The 20,999-nt window shown below is 42.1% G+C and overlaps 1 protein-coding gene across 1 annotated transcript in view; it reads left to right on the forward strand.

Annotated features, from left to right (window-relative positions):
* The window catches only part of SRBD1 (S1 RNA binding domain 1), a 181,959-nt gene extending 161,332 nt beyond the window's left edge, over nucleotides 1–20,627 (forward strand). Inside the window, exons 19-21 of the mRNA XM_079968552.1 lie at nucleotides 2,807–2,959; nucleotides 14,119–14,303; nucleotides 18,643–20,627. Of these exons, the coding sequence (XP_079824678.1) occupies nucleotides 2,807–2,959; nucleotides 14,119–14,303; nucleotides 18,643–18,932 (628 nt within the window). The 3' untranslated portion in view covers nucleotides 18,933–20,627. The remainder of the gene's footprint in view (nucleotides 1–2,806; nucleotides 2,960–14,118; nucleotides 14,304–18,642) is intronic.
* The last annotated feature ends 372 nt before the right edge of the window (nucleotides 20,628–20,999 follow it).

A 20,999-nucleotide genomic window follows, 5' to 3' on the forward strand; every position in this document is an offset into this window, starting at 1 on the left:
AAGGTATGGGGAACACGTGGCACTCCAAATATTGCTGGATTACAACTCCCATAATCTCTGGCTGTTGGCCCCGTTGCCTGGGTCTTTCTCTGTCCTTCTAATGCTATTTTGATCTTGGCAGTTGCAGACATTCTCTGGCAAATTGGAACTGTGTGTCATAATAAAACTTCCCCGTCCCTTCCAATGGAAGAAACCCCAAACGAAAGTTCAATTAAATTTTAAGTAGTGCTGTAATGCAATAGCAACTCGGCTGAACTCGGTCTGGAGCTGAGCATTGGGGCTCACTCCAAAGGCTGACCCCACCCTGAGACATGAAGATACTTTGAAGGCCAACTTCAAAGTGCACAGATTAGATGTTAAAACCTTTGAGCTTGCTGCACCAACCCACTATAGATGGAACGGTCTGTGTTATGAGCCCATATCTATGTTAGAGGAGCAACTTGAGTAGTCTCTGCAGGAGAAGGGACTGCCAGGCCAGAGCTATACACTTTGGCCCACAAACCGATACACATGTGTTTAATATACGCAGTCATGTCTGCCAATCTCAGATTGGACTTGTATCTCGTGTGAGAAGCCATAAAAATTAAGTAAGGATGCAAGTTGGAAATAGCTGCACACCCACTGGTTGTAGCAGAGTAATAGTAAGGAAATAAAATCAAGTGCTGTGATAGGAAAACTGTGTTTGTCTTTCATCATGAAGAAATCTATGTTTGGCTGCACATTACCTTAATTAACAGTTCATTAATTTTTTTTTTTATTACAAAATATCATGAGGTTTAATAGGTCACAGCCTGCTTCTTCAGACACAAATTGCAGCTTAGCATCTGAAGTAGTAGATAACCACCTACAAAAGCTCATGCCATTTTCTAATTTTTAAAAAGATGGTTAATGGTTAATCTCAAGGTGCCATCAAACACATTTCAAGTAAGCCAAGCTTTTCTGTGCCATTGTTTTGGGCAAAAAGCTCCCAGAACACCCTAAAACAACTGTTCAAACCATCAAGTCAAAAAGTCAGCAATTTGACTCAAAAAGAAATGTTGGAAAGGAAAGGTTTTGACCAACCAAAAGAGCTGCAATAGTGCTTTGTATGCAGAAGGTCCCAGGTTCAGTCCCCAACATCTCTAGGTAGGGCTGAGATAGCCCTGGCTTGAAACCCTGAAGAGGCTCTGTCAATCAGTGGAGATGATTCTGCACCAGACAGGCAAAAGCTTTTATCTTGGCACGAGGCAGTTTCCAATGTTCCCTAAGAATCAAGGAACAGTACAAAACCCAGAGCCATTTGGGCTAAGGACCTCCTGGGAAAGGACTGCCTGAGGAAGTGCAAGAGAACATATTATTATGAATTTCATGTATGAATCACTTCCATGAGTCACCCCAAAGTGATTTACAATGTAATAAAGTATATATATTTGTAAAAAACGCCTAACACAATGATATATCTAAACACACACAGTTTAAATCAACAACAACACATATATAAAATCCATTCATGTCTAATACAGACGCCAACTGGGCTAAAGTTCTCCACCTTAAGGACAATCTGATTCCTTATGCTCCACCTCGATCACTGAGATCCTCTGATAGGGGATTTCTGGTGGTTCTCTACACCCCTGAGGTTTGGTTGGCATTGACTAGGAACTCCTTACCAATAGAGGTTCAGCAGGAACCACTCCTCCCATCTTTTGGGTGTCTTTTGCAAACTGTATTGTTTAGACAGGCCTCTGCTGGGTAGATTTTCTCTTTTTCACCAATCAGTATTTACTGGTGTTTTTATGAATGCTTTCTGCTGATTTTATTCTTATATGTTGTATACCACTTTGATATATTTTAATGAACATGCATATTAGAAATGGGTGAATAAATAAGTAAATCTAGAAGGCTTGCTAAAAAATATGAAGCTGACTTGTCCTCTTAGAGATCCTTTGCCCACCAGCCCAATAATGACTACTCCAGCTAGATGGGGTGAGCTCCCTTTGCTCTGTCCCAGCTCCTGCCAACCTAGCAGTTCAAAGCACACCAGCGCGAGTAGATAAATAGGTACCACTGTGGCAGAAAGGTAAACGGCATTTCTGTGCGCTCTGGTTTCCATCACGGTGTTCTGTTTTGCCAGAAATGGTTTAGTCCTGCTGGTCACATGACTGTCTGTGGACAAACGCTGGCTCCCTCGGCCTGAAAACAAGATGAGCGCCACAACCCCATCATCGTCTTTGACTGGACTTAACCATCCAGGGGTCCTTTGCTTTCACCTTTACTCCGGCTAGAAGTGGTTCTTCAGGACTTAGGTGAAGGGCTTGCTTCCCAGTCCTTAAAACTTGTTTAAAGAACATAGGACTAAGACCACTGGTCTGTGCAACTCATTAGTATCTGATGGCAGCTCTCCAGGGTTTCAGAGAGAGGTCTTCCTCAGTCCTACCTGGAGGTGCTTGGGGTTGAACAAAGCAGTGTTTCCCCCCACCTAGGTGCAGTCCTTTAGCTGTAGATTCAACCTCGGACATTCTGTACCTTCAAAGCATGATCTCACCCACTGGGACTTCCCCTAAAATGATGTTTCTGCCCAGGTTTGCACCAGACATCTTTCAAGTGAGGCTAACATAATAGCCGCCTTGAGATTAGGACATTTGTGGGTTTCCTATGGCCAGGATTTCCAAAGGTTTGTTAATTATGAAATTCGCTTTCGCTCATAAGATCACATTTCCTTGGGCCCTTGTAGTGCTAGCACATGGGGAGGTAAACACTCTTTTCAGGGACACTCTTTTTTAATGGCAACTCCACGTTTCTCTTTCTCTTCCATGATTTTGGACATCAGTCAACAGGGTGAGCTTGCAGCTGAGGGTCATAAAGCAGCTGCAAACGAGAAGCAGGGTAAGAAGAAAACCAAAGCGGCAATAAACGTCATTAGACGGCCAAATCCTTTGGATCAAACTTGCATCCACCCAGAATCATATAATATTGCAATGAGGTAAGCAATAATACAATGGGTCTACAGTTAGCACATTAACTTTTCATTTAGGAAATGGTCATTTTTCTCGGATAATGGAAAAATCAGGGGAGCAATACATGGACTTTAATAAGTCTTGTACTATAATGATGGCAAAGTTAAAAGTCTTCAGTTCTCTTTGGCACACACAAGGCATTCCTTCACCAAACAAAAGAAACTGTTGCTGCTTATATGAATCCCCCTGTGTATGTTGGAACTGTCACATTCACTGGGGCTAATAGACCAGGGTCCTAAATGTTAAGTTGTTTTGCGCAGTGATAACTTGCTAACCTTTCTGGACGGTGACACACATGTGCTCCTTGTGTTGTTTCCATGTCAAGCATAGATTGTAATATCTGTGCAGAAATGGCACCCTGCCATAGCACGTTAGTGCTGTGTCAGGTGTTATTATCCCAGGGATAAAGCCGAAAAGAAAAGAAAGGAAGAAAAATAAATTTGAACTCAGTTTTGCAACATCATGAAGAGACTTGGACTGAAAATAGCTGTCACCGAGGAAGGACTCAGTTCAAAACACTGAGCTCAAAACGAAAGCAACAGAAATATTTCCTGTACCAGAAGTTTCTCTCCTTCCTTCCTTCCTTCCTTCCTTCCTTCCTTCCTTCCTTCCTTCCCCTGCAATTGGTGCCTTGCTGGTTTCCCTTTCTTACTCAGTGGTGTTTTGTCTTACAAGTGGGTAAACTTTTGTGGCCTGAGGACCACAGTCTCTTATGGGCAACTTTCTGGGGCCCATACGTCAAGTGTGGAAGGGGCCAAAAGCAAAAGTGGGTGGAGCTGGGCAAAACAGCTAGACTTCCCATGTGATCTTGGGCCAGTCACCAGCTCCCAGCATAAGCTACCTTGCCTGGTTGTTGGGAAGATAATGTACTAAATAAAGACTAAATAATGTACAAGGATTTGCAAATGAAATGTCTGCCTAGTGGCAGTTCTCAATTACTTCCCTTTTCTTTCCAGTCATATGTTTACATTTCCTTTGCAAATTATGCTTTTATGATGCTAGCAGTAGGTGCAGAACTCTTTATAACCAATTATGAGGAAATAAAGTGGAGTGTTAATGCCGCTGGATATTGCCACGTTTATTTGTGCTGAAGCAAGCACACAATCCCTGTTGGGTGTAAGAAGGCCGCCCTGATATTCTGTTGCCTGCAGCAGCACTTTACTCTTAAGCTGGAAATGAAAGAGTTAGGAGAGGTATTTTAAGGCCGTATGCTAGTATGTCATTCACTGAAGATCACATAGCCCAGTATACTGAATCTATAACATCACGAGGCTTAAAAAGCTCCTTTTTAATTTTTAATCTGGCAAATTTTGGGCTTTGTGGCTTATTCCCAGTAACAGCGAACTCTTATGGCTGAGTGCCTATCTGTTTCGAAGAGAATCTGGGCCACCTGATTCCACATACGTGAAGTACTTCTTCGGTACATAGAAGCATAGAATTGTAGAGCTGGGACCAACACAATTCAATGAAGGCATCTTTTGCCCAACACGGGACTCAAAGATTAAGAGTTGCATGCTCAACTGAAGTGAATTTAAAAAAACAACAACACACATTTTAACAAGAAGCCCAAAATTGGTAGCTGAGGCTATAGAGGCAAAATAAAAAGGGTCTAAAGAAACCAGAAGTCAAACAGACTGTGCAAGTCTATAAGGTAAGTCTATGGTTGAGAACAATGGAGGCACAGAATGTTAGAATGTCAGTTGGAGGCAAAAGAAAAGGAAATAATCAATAACTCATGTTTTTTTGTTGATATGCATCCCTATCTAGTCAGGTAGGTTGGGGATATTATTGCTGCTGTTGTTTTGAATTCCAGTTCTTTTCCACTTTATTTGTACAACTTTTTATGATAAATCCTTATTTAGGGTAGAAGGCTGTTCCCCTTCTTCCACCCAAAAATCAGCTCAACAACTTTGCACCCCCCAAAAAATGGGGCTTTCCTCCTCCCCCCAAAACAAGATCACTGGCAGCTTTTAATTCTGTGAGTAGATCACAGTCTCTTGGGAATTGGCCACCCCTGAACTAGTGGTTGCATTGGGAGAAAATCTTTTCTGAAGCTACTATTGGCATTGGGGTCCCTCCTTAGCGCCTATGGGGAGATTCCCCCTTAAGCAAATGTGTTTACTTCTGAGTAAATATACTCACGATTGTGCTGCATGTTTCCTTAAGAAACCATTTGTTCCCCTTATTTCCTGACACATCATTATGGGCATGGCATTTTAACTATATCAGAAAGGGTGGGTAAAAGCCTTTCCACTAACGTATCCACCATAATCCTAAAAGTATCTCATTGCCAACACCCGCTGGGTTTCTGATGTGCCCTGGGTCAATAGGAGCCTGGGAAACAGCCAACGAGGAATTTTCTGACGTCTGGCAAGCAGCCTATGCCTGGTTAATAGATTACGCCCCCCTCCCCCCCAAAAAAACCCCCTTTCCCATACCTTTCGGTTTACAAGGATTCAGAGTAGTGTAAATGGCGTGGCACTAAGATTAAGCAAAGAGAGCAAAATCCACTTCTAACTAGAAACTAACTCTACTTTTGTGTAGCTCAGTAGACATCTGGTACTAACGCTAGCAGAGCTACCGTTTCAACATTCTAGTTACACGTTTCCAAACTCCCTAGTTAGTCCATATTCAACAGAAAGCCTTGAGGAATGAGGCTTTCAGAAGCTCAATAAAGGGCACCCGCTTCCTCACAGACACACACAACCGCGTATCGAGGGCTATTCCAGGCTGTTGCTATTTTGGGTTGGGATTCAGTTACACACCAGCAAATTTGGGCAGCACAATTCAAGTTGATTTGGTGCTCTTGCACAACTTCCCCCAAAGTGTCTTGTCTTTTTGCAGTAAGGGAAGGGACAGGTATATGCACCAGAAAGTGTGGAGAAACACTTGCTTTGATGCATTGGGAAGCATGTGAATTAAATAGCCAATATCTGGGCAAACAAATTAGGATGAATGCTGAATAAATAGAGAATCCCTAGTCTGTGAAAGTGCTAATTAAAAGGCACTTGAAAGTGGTCTTGGATACCTCTTTCTATATATATATATATTAAACTGTCTGGTAGCCTGGACGCTGTAACCTTATTGATTTCTAGGCAATGTCATTCTTAAATGTGAAAAGGATCTGGGGGTCTTAGTGAACCACAAGCTTAACATGAGTCAACAGTGTGATGCAGTAGCAAAAAAGCCAATGCTGTTCTAGGCCATAGAGGAAAGGGTAACAATTCTCCCCCTATGCCCACTCTGATCCCTTTTTCTTTTCAGGGGCTCCTCCCATCTGATGCAGTGCACGCCCCCCCCCCCACTAAAAGCAAAGATGTATTGAACATCATGCATAGTTTTGCCCCAAGGCTTGTTGTTTTCCATATATTCTACTCATGAATATTTGTGGTTGGGATTGCAGCCTAACCAGTCCTCAGCCACTATTTAAGCCCAGACAACAGAGATCAACAACTTCTATGCCTTTCTTGTCACTTACAACTAACAATCAAGTCTTTGTAACTTTCACTATATGCAACCAACGTTAAAGTGTAAATTGCATTTGTATCAGCAACCGTAGTGGGTTTCTTCCCCTTAATGTTGGAATCGTTTAATGTGGTCTCATTTAATCGGATGCAAACAAGTAGCCTTGTTTGCGAATGAACCAGCTTGCTCTTCTCATACATGCATGCTAGGTTCCCAAAAAGTGTTACTTGCCATCTTAAACATCAATATCTGGTTCACAGCAGTTCATTAAGATTCCCGCGTAGACGACCTCACTTTTAGTATGTGACCTTTAGTATGTGACCTCCGAAACGTTTATCAGAGTTCATGTGTCTGTCACTTGTTAGGGGCCAGTGCAGCTGGCTAGCTCCAATTTAAAATGGGATCTACAATGTCATCTTCTTGGGGCTAACACTAGAATTAGTCCTCTTGAAGGAGGGAAAGAGATAAATACATTTTCTGCTGTGCAATATCCATTATTTTCAGTGGGATTTGCACAAGAAACATTTGGTGGTGTATTGTGTTCATTCATATCTGCAGACATGAAGTAGGCAGTTCCCTTTCTATTTCTCTAACAATTTCTCCCCGCACACCTTTTGTTTGTTTGTATCTAAACTGTAATTCCAGCAGGAGTTCAATATGCAGAATTTTCATGTGAGATCACTGCAGCAGACATCTCAGAGGAAAACATTATATCCATTTAATAATTGCCAAATACATAAAATACTTTAAAAATGGGATCTGACTCAACTAAATTTGTATGTAATGTGCATTAACTCAAGTCTGGGCAATTCTTATTGTATGGCATGACCATGTTTCTTGACTTCATTAATATGCATCATGTGAGTTGACACAATCAATGAGATCTGGCTTCATGTTGATGCCAGTGAGGGCAATTGAGACTAACAACAAGTGAGGTCAATTTAAATAAACATTCACACACACTAAAAAGGAGGACATATATTTGATTTAATGTCCTCTGTGCGTGCAATCCACTTCTGTAGATTGTAGTCATTATGTGACATTACAGTAATACCTCGGGTTACAGATGCTTCAGACTGCGTTTTTTTGGGTGGCTGGAAGTACCAGAACGGGTTACTTCTGGGTTTTGGCAGTCACACATGCGCAAAAGCGCCAAATTGCAACCCGCATGTGTGCAGACTCACCGCTGCGGGTTGCGACCACTGTGGGTTGTGAATGTGCATCCCTCACGGATCACATTCGCAACCAGAGCGTCCACTGTATATCATTGGTGTCCAAATTTCACTGATGCTCATTAGCCAACAATGGTTCGCGTGGAATATTTGTGCGTAGGTCACCAGGCTATTGTTTGATGTTAAGGAAAGAATACAGAAAGCTGCCCTATACTGAGACACACCACTGAGCCACTGAGTTCAGAATTCTCTACTTTAACTAACATTGGCTCTCCAGGGTCACAAAGAGGCAATTCCTAGCCCTTTCTGGATATGAAACCTGGCGCCCTTTTACACAGGGAGGATCCACTCCAGCACAGAGCGACAGGCCTTTCCTTTAAATGTGTGGCACAAAGCAGTACGAGGGTGCAAAAACTTTTACTCTTAACAAGTACAAAATGTGATTCAGCCTTCTCCATGATAAATCTTTGGGAGCTATAAATCCACTATAAAAATATGCATATAATACATGTATTGCATACCAAAAAATACCAGTTTTAAAGACTGAGAACTGTTGGAAGTATCAAAAGCCCACCAAATACTCGAAAGTGCTGTGTCCCCTGCTTGAATCAGATTTTACTGCTTTAAAGCCCAAGCATCTTTATATTAAAATTTAGGTTTTAAACAAAATTGCTCCCAAGTGGTGACTTGTTCTACCCAGCTTTGATCTGCAGGCACTTTCTGTGGTTGAATTAGAAAGTCCTGAAAAGAAGGGCAAGAAGCTTGCAGTGGAATCTAAAATAGTAGTTATATTTTCAACAGGCAGAATATAATCCTTTTACCTTAAATGTATTGAAAAAATATGCAGCAAACATATTGTGGTCTATTTGACTGTGTTTAGATGATCAAAATGTATTAATACTTTCCCACTGTGGAAACTTAATATAGTTCTGAATTCTAATAAAGCATATTAATGTTTTTTAAGTGTCTGTAATACAAATCTTTCTGGAACTTAAAAACCCTTTTTTTAAGCAAAGATTTCTTCATAAGCACTTTCAAAGCAGTATATTTTCATGGAATCTTAGGATTGTATATTAAAATTACGAAGGAAGTCTGTATGTAAAAAGCAGGCTGCTATGGCAGATCTTCCTATGACAATTAATACAGCATGGGCAAACTATCCAGTTTCAGAGTGTGTGTACTGCAAAAGAATTGCACTGGAAAAACCAGGGGAACGTTTAGAAATTACAGTGAGGTAATGGACCCAAGCTCCCTGTTTGGGGATCTTGGTAGAGTAATATAATTTTCTTCTTCACTGCCTTGCATTAGTCTACTGGGTAAGGTGGTTTTCATTAATTAGATGTCGATGTTTGCCAAAAGAAAATCCCAGAGAAAATGCTCATTAAGACAGGATGTTAAGCAGATTATGTATATTATGTGGCAAAATTGCAACATCTGGTTTATGGATTATATTTCATGCAGATTGATATTTTAGGGGTTTTGTGCCATAGCTTATTTTTTTTATTAAAAAATACGTAGTATTTAGTACTGCACATATGGGTATCTCCTTTTGTAACTTGCACAGCTCCAAGTGCCATTAATACCAGTTAATCTGGTTTGAGTATTTCCTTCTCTTCCCATGCCACTATTCTCCACTATATCCTAAGGAATATTCTTCTTCTTTGGTGTTCACTCCTAGCCGAGTAAGATTGTCTTCCATAAACATGGTTTTAAAGTGAGTTTGTAAGTGGCTGTGGAGGCCAATTCTGGATCTGGACATCCTTCCACGGTGGGGACATGGGGTTCCGGGCAGGAGTTGATCACAGTGAGGGTTTGCCAAGTGTGCCTTCCTCTTAGCATGTTTCTCCCTTTCATCCTGAATTCGAAGTATGGCCACAGCCATACTTCACTCATTTTATCCCTCCCTTCATTTCCTTCCATTTCCTTTATATTTTCCTCTGTTATGGGCTCCTTGGGGCAGTGCCATACCTATGTATGGTTCAATATAAATACTGGTTGGATCCAGTGGTTCTGCTTGTACTCACAGACTGTTCTTTGATCCAGCAGAACAGGAAGGGAGGCTGCTTTCACTGATTCGCCCTTGCAACTCCTAGCATGCTGTTCCAATTTATCTCCCAACCCTCTCTTGAGCAGATTTGGGGGGCTAGAGGAGAGATGGGGGCTGCATGCGGGAAGGATGTGTATCCAAAAATAACTCTTGTCCCCCTTTCCGTGGACCAAAGAGCCTTCTGCCACCAGAGGAGCACCATTGGGTACAACTCAGTAATAAGAAAAGCGTGCTTGTTGATTGAAGGCTTCATATTGTCAAAGCATACAGTTTGCATACAGTTCTCAAACTTAATCTGTTCTGGGAGTCCGTTCAACTCCCAAAACCATTTGAAAACCAAGGCACAGGTTCCGATTGGCTGCAGGAACTTCCTGCACTCAAGCGGAAGCCGCGTTGGACATTCGGCTTCCAAAAAAGGTTCGCAAACTGGAACACTCACTTCCAGGTTTGCAGCGTTTGGGAGCCAATTTGTTCGGGAGCCAAGCCATTCAGGAACCAAGGTACCACTGTATATCACTCAATGTTGCAGTCATTAGCTCATGAGTTTCCAAGTTTACATTTGTTATTCTTTTTAACTGGGTGAGGGAGAAAGTACATGTTTAGTTTGTTAATTCTGTGTTGTTTTGGTTGTCTGGCTAATTGGTAACTGCAAAATTTCTAATTCGTAGATGCACTGAGATGATATGCCATCTGTCTCCTTAACTTCTTGTGCAAACATAATTATGACTCATGGAAACCCTCTCCTGGGGACTGAGAGACCCTCTAGAAAAGCATGGGGTACGTCGCGCTGGGGCACTGCATTTGGAGGGAAGAATAACCAAAACTTGGGTGGTGGCAGCTGGCAAGAGTTTTGCTTGTTCAAGCTAAATCTGCCATATTTGAGGTAATCCTCCATCCCACGCCAGCTCCTTGTGCCATACCCTAGACCTTCTGTGAGGGTCTCCTCTGCCCCAAAGAAGGCTTTTCTTGTTCATAGGGACCACAGCAGGGAAGAAGGGATGGAAAAGCCCCCATACTCAGACTTACCTGGTGGAACAAGAGTCCACTTGGACAGCTTTGAATGCAGCTAAAGGAATTTGCATTCTCCCTGTTACTGGGTGGTCAGTTCACTACAGTAGAACAACGTTGTGCTTTGGATAGCTCTTTGAAAACAAGGTTTTAGAAACTGTGTATTGAACTAAAGTTTTAGTTGTTTGCATTTATTAACATTTCAGCTGCATGTGTGGTAGTAATTGCATTCAGATGTGTGCACTGCAAGAATCGTTTGCCTATTTTCTGCATCAAACATGGTCATTGCTGGCAGATCTGTAACCTTCAGAAACCTCTCTGGAAATGATCCTTTCCATCCATTCCAGTGGATATTCCATTTCTAAAAAACCCGCCATTAAAAATATTATAACCTGAATTGGCCTTTCATTTTAAGATCTAAACTCAATTGAATTCACTAAGAACGTGGGCAACTCAATGAAGTATGAAAACCAGTCTCAATATATATGTTACAGTGAGTGTCCAAAATATGATGAATTTTGACTTGTGAACATTGATAGCTCCAGTTAAACCTTGGAAGGCTGCAGTCCTATACCCACTTACCTGGAGTAAGCCCGTGTTTTGTAGTACAGTGTTGGACAACAGCCTTGGAGCCCAGGGTTCAAATTCCCACATAGCCATGAAGTAAATCGGGAGGCCTCAGACCAGTCACTATCTCTCAAGCATAGCCTACATCATAGGGTTCTTGTGAGGAGAAAATGAGAACTATTTTTCCTACCTTGAGCTCCTTGGAGGAAAGGTTTGATATAAATGAAATAAGCCCCATTTAACTTGATGGGCCTTACTTCTAAATAGACATCATAGGCTTGTCCTAGAAGTGTCTAAAACAGGGGTGGCTAACCTGTGGCCCACCAGATGTAGTGGGACTCCAGCTGCTATTAGTCCAAGCCAGCATGACCAATGGTTAAGGAAGCTGAGATCTGTAACCCAGCAACACCTTTAGGACTGCAGGTTAGGCACCCCTGGTGTAAAATTCATTACACCCCTGATGTAAAACATCATTGTTGGATGTTAAAGTAACCTAAATGTGAATATAGCATCCATTGGCATAGGCTAAGAAGTGGAATACGAGTGTTCCTTATATATTTCAGACCTTCTCTCCATTAATTTGCATTTACATATTGAATGTTGGTCGTAATTTTAGTTGGCATTTTCTTAAAGAGGGGAAGAGAAAGAAGGTTTGCTGCATTTATCTCCATCTACTGAAATACATATATGTTTATTTTTCCTTTGTTAACTTTTGTGTATATGTTTACTTTTTTTGTCCAAAGCTTAGTGCATGTTCATTTACAGCTAACTTTAAATACTAATCAATGCAGGGTTTTTTTTAAAAATAAATAAATACTCCTAAAATATGTTGGTGTTGATACAAGTGGTCAATAAACAGTTAATTGCAAAGTGTCGTTAGCAAGCACCTCCTCACTTATTACAGACACAAATAAAAGGCAATACTTGGAGAAGGGTTGATTATTTATTGTAGGCCCTATAGCACGCTTTCCAAATATAGCCAACTGGAAGCTGTTGTTTAATATGTGTGTTAAACATAAAAAACCAAAATTCAAAACCAACAAAGCAGCAATATATAAACATACAAACTATCACAGGCATCCTAACATTGTCAAGTTCCAATATACCCATCCCTCCTGCTTCCCATATATCAGAATAAATATCTAGTATTTCGACAGTTGTCCATTAACAATCTAGTGTTGAATTAGTGTGCCAGTGTGTTTTGTTCAGTCCAACACAAGCCAAATGGAGTTAGGGAGACGAGGAAGTTGCTTGTGACAAAGTCTGTTTTTCTTCCTTTCTTTTAACATCCAATACCCATTTATTCTGGCTCCATTTTCTGTGACCTTGCAGTAAATTTGAGGACGTTTTTCTACACGCAAAACCATTTCACTTTGTTCTTAGCAATGACATTTAAAAATAGAGATGGTCAATATGCATTACGGCTGAGATGGAGCTGTCTGTTTAATATTGATTTCTGTTCCAAGTGCCCTCCAAGCACGTTTATTTGGGTGAAAATGATCTATGAAATATGTAACCAGATTAAACAGCCTCTCTTTTAGGGGGGGGGGGATACATCTGTAATCACTAAGGACACTGTTGACATGGAAATGAGTGCTTTCCCTTGACTGAACAAGGCTCTATGAGGGAGCAAGAAAATGACATTGTTTCTTTGAAGATAACTTTTCATTTATAATTCTGGGGTGAACAGGAAGTTGTTAAGATGTTGCTAGAATTCTTATAGTCTTGCAAGCTGTTAATGTTGAAAATGTATGCATAGATATATAGGGTTGTATCCAGTGCCGCAGTTCTGTTCAAGCAAGAGACTTTCCCATCCTCTTCTGCTGTGGGATACACCCTCAAAATCTGGGATTCTTATGGTCTTGCAAAGTGCTAATAAGATACGATGTATAGGGTTTGCTCCAGAGGCACCAGGTTTGGGGAAGTCTGGTACACTGAATCTTCCTGCGTCATTCTGAACCAATCAATGCTCTCCTTCCCACCTAAGCAAAAACTGGTTGGGGTTTTTTAAATTAAATTCCCCTCCCCACTTTTCCAGTTTACAGCACAGCAGAGTGGATTTTTGTCATAGCAAAAGAGGCCCTAAATCCATGCTTTTTTCCTTAGTTAGCTGTATGTAGGAATAGGCATTCCAGGTCCTGTAAAAAGCAGGCTTGGAGTCACCACCTGTCAGCTTATAGGATGTCAGCTTATAGGATCGGCATGTCTGCCGATCAGCACAGGGCCGGCCCACCCATGAGGCGCAAGGTGAGGTGACTGCCTCAGGCGGCAAGATCCACAGGGGCAGCAGATCTGGCTTCTAAGCAATCACCAATGATGGTGATGATGATGATGCCCCAGTGGTAGCAACAGCACGCTCCTTGGAGGCGGGATCTGTCATCTCCTCAGCAGCAGCCCCCTCCCCATGCTGCATCTACAGCAGCCTCTTGGCGAATAGGAGGCACTGCTGGTCTCTTCGCACCCTTGTTCACAATGAAGTTCTTAATTTCCCCCTTTTTTCCTGATGTAGATCTTCGCTCACCCCTTCTTTCCTGGCGGCCATTTTGTGGTTCATGTCAGGTGCATCTTGGGCCGGCCCTGGGTCAATAGCACTTCAAAACACGGGCAGGGCTCTGTGCAAGGCCTATGTGGTACTTTGAAGTCCCAGTGATCATCACTGTGTTGGGTGATAGGCAGGTGGTCAGCTTGTCCACCCAGAGGTGCCCCTAGGGGAGTATGACCAATGTGGTCGCACTGGGTGTGGAGTTTTGGGGGCACCACAAATATGACATCCAAATTGAGAGGGGGGGGTTGAATATATTTCTATGCACCCCAGGCTTGAAACATTATGAACTTCAAAAAGTTATTTTTAATGTTTGCGAATAAGGTTTTTAACGCTCATTGGAGGAAGCCTCAGCGATATTGGAAAGTCAGCCATGCAGCAAAATGTGGATGTGATAATTAAAAATGAAGGGCTGGAAGGAACTGCAAAAAAGTTGAATACAACGGGGCAAACACTGCAAATAATAATCGATGGGCTAACTCAACCTGAAGGCTTTGACATCCGACAAGGTAAGAGATTTGAAGGCATCTGCAGTTTCCCGTTTTGTCTGCTTGTGTTCTTATTTATTAAGCCAGTGTTGTGTTTAGATGGATGGATGGATGGAGCGGACAACTCCCCTTAAGCTGTCTGGGGCAAGAAAGCATTGTGTTACTCTGTGGGTTGGGTAGCATATGTTAGTTTTGTAATTAAGAAATTTGAATCCTGCCTCTAAATCATGGTCCTTGAAGGCCCTAGGAGGACAGACCTATAGGTCTTCATGAATCAGAGTGCTTTAGTATGCTTCCACACAGGATGAGTTTATCGATCCCTAACCTGCTTGGGCCAGCTCTAGTGGTCCAACCTTCTTTGAAGATGGATTGTAAATCTTCTCCCTTTTCCCTGCTTGAATAATGCAGAAAACGTGAGACTGAGAAGCAAATGATTTGTGCTGTGCTCAAATGTAACATTCTGTTTTTGTGGGCAGGCTGGGCTGCATGTTTCCTGAAGGTTAGGAGCTTAGATCTTTCCTACAATGGAAAGCTATCTGTTTAGGAAATAAAGAGTGAAGCATGCACTCTGAAGAACAGGGAAACAGGAGGTTGGATCCATGAAAAGACCACTGTCCCCCCCCCCCCCCCGAATGCTCTGGGGACTTTCTGGTGCAGCCTGGGAGGTAGTATTGAGAGCTGAAGGGGAAAGGAGGAATCAGTGAAAATTGTCTTCCTCCTGCCTCTGGTAGGGTGTCCCATGAGTTAAACTCTGCTCACGGGAAGTCTGGATCCAACCCAATGAAACTGGTAAAACTTTTTTAAATAAAAAAACCCACGTACCCAATTTCTGTCTGTCATTCCCCCTGCCGTGCACCTCAGAAAAATAGCAAGCCCACCAAAGTCCCTTATAATGGGACTCCTGTTGCCACGGTATATATTTAGGCACCAATAACACAGTTCAGAAGCAATTGTGCATAATTATGTAAAAGCCATATATTTTTAAAACACTCAATTATCTGCTTAGCCGAACATAAGAAAGTAAAAACGTTTTGGGTTGCCAGCATCAGTGAAGAGAACTAATAAAACTAATGGGGAATAAAGCATATGGTCTTGCAGCCTATGTTTTAATTAGGCAATGGACTGAGCAAAACTACAACCTTTTTCATGTGCAAATGTTTAACAGCTGATCATATATTTGGAGCAAATCAGGGGTAGGGGATGCAGTGGCTCTCGGACGTGCCAGGAATAGCTTTTTGTTGTTTTTTAAGAGCAGTTTGTAAAATATATATAAGTGGCTCTTGAGTTGCTGCCTAAGCCCATCTCCGCTACAACCATTAAACACTATTTACTTAGGGTTTAGGGGTTTTGTTATTTTTATTTTGGGGGGAGAAAAACACTGGAAAGTGCCTGCACTGCATAGTGTAATATTGCAAGAAGCTTAACTGTTTGGGAGTTGAGTAATTAAGTTCATTCCTTCGCTGGAAACTTTGATGTCATGCAGTCTACGGCTACCCTTGACTATATAGGGTCTCCTTGCCTGCCTTTCTTCCACAAAGCTTTCCAAAAATATTAGAAACATTCCCACTGATTTCAGGTGACGCCACCACCTTGTATTTAAAAAATAAATACATGTTTTGTGCATCACTTTTGATTCCAAGACTTAGGATTTGAGTTGTTGTTTTTTTCTGCTGGGAAATTTGAACATGTCCCTGCTAAACCCACAGTGACAGTGTGTTGGGAGATGCATAAAATTGCGGTCTAAAAATAACAAGCACTTGGTGAAACTGAACAAAGGGAGTCTCAAGCGAAGTTCTGCATTTCCTCAAAGTAGCATACAGTTGGAACCGTGAAATCGCACAATGTACAATTCTTGGGATTGTACTGTTTTGGAAAAGAAAGAGAAATACCCTTCTTGCAGAAGGGAGAGGGCTTGGTTGGAATCCCATCGTGGATGAGTTAGGCCCCCATGTCAAGGGAGGTTTTGAAATAGGACACCCTAATCCTGCAGTCTGAAATTGTACCCTTGTACCATGTGACTTGGGACGCGGGTGGGGCTGTGCGTTAAACCACAGAGCCTAGGACTTGCTGATCACAAGGTTGGCGGTTTGAATCCCCGCGACAGGGTGAGCTCCTGTTGCTCGGTCCCTGCTCCTGCCAACCTAGCAGTTCAAAAGCATGTCAAAAGTGCAAGTAGATAAATAGGTACCGCCCCAGCGGGAAGGTAAATGGCATTTCCGTGCGCTGCTCTGGTTCGCCAGAAGCAGCTTAGTCATACTGGCCGCATGACCCGGAAGCTGTACTCCAGCTCCCTCGGCCAATAAAGCGAGATGAGCGCCGCAACCCCAGAGTTGGCCACGACTGGACCTATGTGACTTATCTGAATGTGCAGATTAATGTGTGCCTAAGTCTCCAAATGTGATTCTGAAATACCATTTGCACTGAAGAGCAACACCTTAAAAACACAGTTTTATTGTGCTGTACAGGTGGGTCCTGCGACAGAACGTTGCACGGTTTAGCATCCCAGTCACCTGTGCCCAGTTCCAGAATACTCCATTCCATCCATTTTCCTCCCCGACTTTCAAGATTTACTCCAACAGTGAGTCAGCAGTCCAAGCCCTCTGAGCATTCTCTGCCCTCATTTCGGGGGGGGGGGCATCTTAGGGGGAGTTATAGTCCAACACTGAGAGGACCCTAGGTTGGGAGAAGGCAACCTTACTGCTTTAGAACTAGAAAGCACTTTATTATGGATTCTGCCATGCTTATTTATGGCCTTCATCAGTGAATTATTCTGGGAAGCTGTTTGCTGCCCCCTCTGTTAAGTTGCAACATATAACACAGTTGTAGCTTTTAATTAGTTATGTGTTAACTACCACAATAGTCTTTTGGCTCGGCAATTGAGTAAAGCTTTTTTTTTTCTAATGAGGCTGGATAGCGTCTTGAGGACCAAGAAAGTCTGGTTTATATTTTACATGGCTGACTTTAAAATGTCTGGGCTTCCAAAAAAAAACCCATTATCATTATTCTTTTTTTACACAATACATAAAACAGTAATATTCATCAGGTATTCATTCATTATACAGAAATTACTCTTGTGTCAGAGGGTAATATTCTGTTTCTTTTGGAATCATATGGAGCTGTTTCATCTCTGATTGTGTCACCTCTAGCGCTGCTTTCCCAGTATTTTTACATTGGGTGTTGCCATCCTAGTACATTCTAAACCTATGCCAACACTTGAACGAGCCCTTTTGGATATCTGTTGTGCATTCCCATTGTCTTTTATAATAATGTTTCTTAAACCGAAGGACTTGATGCTACAATTCCCCATTCACTAAAGCAACAGGATTTGCTGTTTTGTCCAGGGCTTTAATATGTGTGCTGCGGCTAATAAAATCCCCATGTATATATACCAAAAAGTTAATAGGTGTTGAATGAAACTTACTCCCTAGGAGGTTTGTTGAGGACTGCAACCCTAAGGAAACTTCTGTTTTGGAGATGTGCAGACTGTACAGCCATGGCGGCAGCCAACCAGCTCTAAATTTTGGGGGGTATGAATAAGGTGTGTGTTCCATTGGTTTATAATGTCACCAGAGTGCTTTAGATGAGCTGCCTGTTTATGTAGACCACAAGCACTGAAATATAATTAAAATTATAATTATGATTATACAGCTGTATTATGAGCCATCTATAAGCAGGAGTGTGTGTATATACACACACACACTTGAACAAACAAGAGCTGTATGCCTGGACGACCAAACTGCACCCCTGTTTTTTCCAAGTTCCAGATAGTTTTTTGATGCTAGCTTTAACATATAATATGAACCACTTTGAGCACCAAATACAACTTTTAGCAAAACAATAGTCTGCTGTAGTTTTGTCTCAAACCGCACTGCTCACACTGCCCTAAACTCACACCTGAAACCACCCCAGGGTGCCTAGTATTCACAACAGAAGGAAATCTTCTTTTGGTATGGTGGCTTGCCTCCCATTGCAAGTAACAGACATGAGAGGTGGTGACTCCAGTCTGGAGCATGGTGGGGCAAAAGGTTACAAAAAGAATTAATTCCATTTCATGGTACCGGTCAGCTCACCCTGTCCTGCTGACTATTAACTTAAAAACAAAACACCCCACCAAGTTCAAGTACAAATTGCCTAAGAAACATTGCCCTTAACAGAGATGCTGAGTATATTTTCTAATTCTGTCAGAAGCTGCTCAGAGTGGCTGGGGTAGCCTAGTCAGGTGGGTGGCATATGAATAATAAAATTATTGTGATTATCATCATCATCATCATCATCATCAAGCACATGGCCATCTGCAGATTGCCCATCATGCACCTTACCTGAATAACTTTTAAAAAAATGTTTCCTCTTTACGTCACAGATTTTGATAAACCTGATTTCAAGAGAAGCATCGTTTGTCTTGAAGACTTAAAAGTTGGAGCTGTCCTGACAGGAAGAGTTGTGAATGCTACTCTCTTTGGAGTCTTTGTTGACATCGGCGTTGGCAGATCAGGATTGATTCCCATTCGGAACATAACCGAAGACAAGCTTTCCAAAGAAAAGAAAAGGAGGAGTCTTGGCCTGGGCCCGGGAGAAAAAGTTGAAGTCAGAGTACGTGAAATTGACATTCCACGATCCAGAATAACACTGGACCTTATACGTGTATTGTGAGCAGTTTGTTGGCACTTTTCAAGGGCTACCATCTTATCACGACGAGCAGAGCGCAGCTGAAAAACGAGGACCAATTCAGGCTGTCGGCAGCCTAGACTGCATTGGGGAGTCTAGAAGCTCAGAATCTGGCCAGAAATTTGCACAGAGACTCCCGACTGTATGAAACAATGCAATGATTTGTGGCAGGGTTGAGCAACCTGTGGCCCTCCAGATGTGGTTAGACTCCATCTCAGCCGGCACGGGCAGCGGCCAGAGATGATGGGAATTGTAGTTCGACATCTGGAGGGCCATCCCTGATTCATGATTTGGGAGGCTATATATGTGGCTACTGCAGTTTGTACGAGCCAGTAAAAAATTGTGAAAAATCCAAATGGGTGGGGGGAGAACCTCCCATGGGGGGCAGTGGTTCCTCCCAGCCCTGGCCAAGATGCAAACTCACTGGGGGCGTTTGAATTCCAAGACATGATTCTATGGGGGCCCACTAAATGTCTGAAGTGAGTCTTAGTTTCTCCAGCAGAGGAAAAATTACTAAATCTAGCCATTTAAAACTGTCAGTTCATGTTTAGATGCAGAAATTCTTGATTTCTAATGGTTTCATCTACCTTTCCTGTACTTGCATGTCTTTCCTTGCGGAGGCGGACAGAAATACAATGCTGGAACAACTGAACAGGCCGTAGATCAGGCTTCCTCAAACTCAGCCCTCCAGATATTTTTGGGTCTACAACTCCCATGATCCCTAGCTAGCAGGACCAGTGGTCAGGGATGATGGGAATTGTAGTCTCAAAACATCTTGAGGGGTGAGTCTGAGCAAGCCTGCCTTAGATGTATGGAATGTATTGAGCTCCAGAAACTGGTTGGCAGGTCCCACTTTTCCACTTGGCAATTCTATTAGGAAGGCTTATTAAGTCTCCCTCCCCATCGCCCACACTTTTCTGCTCCTCAAGCCAACGTCACTTTTCTACTCGTAATCAAAAGGCGTGTTGGAAGCCATCCTAGCTCTCATCCACGGTATCATGTGACACAACAATGACATCGTGTGATTGGCAGGGGGTTATCCTGCCCACCTGTCAAATTTGGCCCACACGGCTGATCCTGATAAAAGATTAGTTCCATGGAGCCAAAAAGGTTCCACACCCCGATATAAACACATGAAGTAGTACAACCCTGGCAGAGGTTTATTCCTGGGTAGGTTGCCTTGGTGGTTTCAGAGTGAGCACTTGTTCTAGACTTGAACAAAAACCTATTAAACTTGGGATTCCTCTTGTAAGTAAGGTGAATCCTAAAATAAATGTATGCTCCAAGCAATGGCTTGCTTGGTTTGTTGCAGATTAAATTGCTATCTTCTGTTCAGCTTCAAAAAAGAATGTTTCCTGGATCTGTTTCTAAGATGTCAAGGGGTGGGTGGTTGCTAGTTTAAAATTTTAAAAAAGAAGTTATGCGAAAGGAAGGTTGTCTAAATCCAGGATAATTGTAGGAACTACAGTGCCAACCTATTGAAATGGGATTTGTAATCAACAAATGCAGATTTTTTTTTTTTGGTATATATTTTTAGCTGCAGGATATAATAATTATTTTTTTAATTTACTTTGTTGACAAACAACATGGAAATGTTTTCATCAAGACGAGAAACTTTGTCCAATGATGTCTTTTGAAAATCTTTTTATTAAAAAAAAAAAATCGACTTTATTCTTTGCTTGAGTGTTTCCCTCCATCTGTTTCAGCAATTTGTTTGTTTCATTTATATAGCACATTTTTCTTCCAAGGAGCTCAACCTGGCCTGTACTTGGTTCTCCTTCTCCCCATTTCATCCTCACAATAGCCCTGTGAAGTAGGTAAGGCTGAGACATGGCAACTGACCAAGTCGCCAGTGAGCATCATAGCTGAATTTGAAACCTGGTCTCCCTGCCCGATAATAAATGTTGGAAATGTAAAGAGACCGAAGGTACATTCTTTCACCTTTGGTGGACATGCCCAAGGATTAAGACTTTCTGGGAAATGATCTATAATGAAATGGAAAAGGTATTTAAATATACTTTTCTGAAGAAACCAGAGGCCTTTCTCCTGGGC

This window comes from Podarcis cretensis, assembly GCF_951804945.1.
Source record: "Podarcis cretensis genome assembly, chromosome: 3".
Lineage (NCBI taxonomy): Eukaryota > Metazoa > Chordata > Lepidosauria > Squamata > Lacertidae > Podarcis > Podarcis cretensis.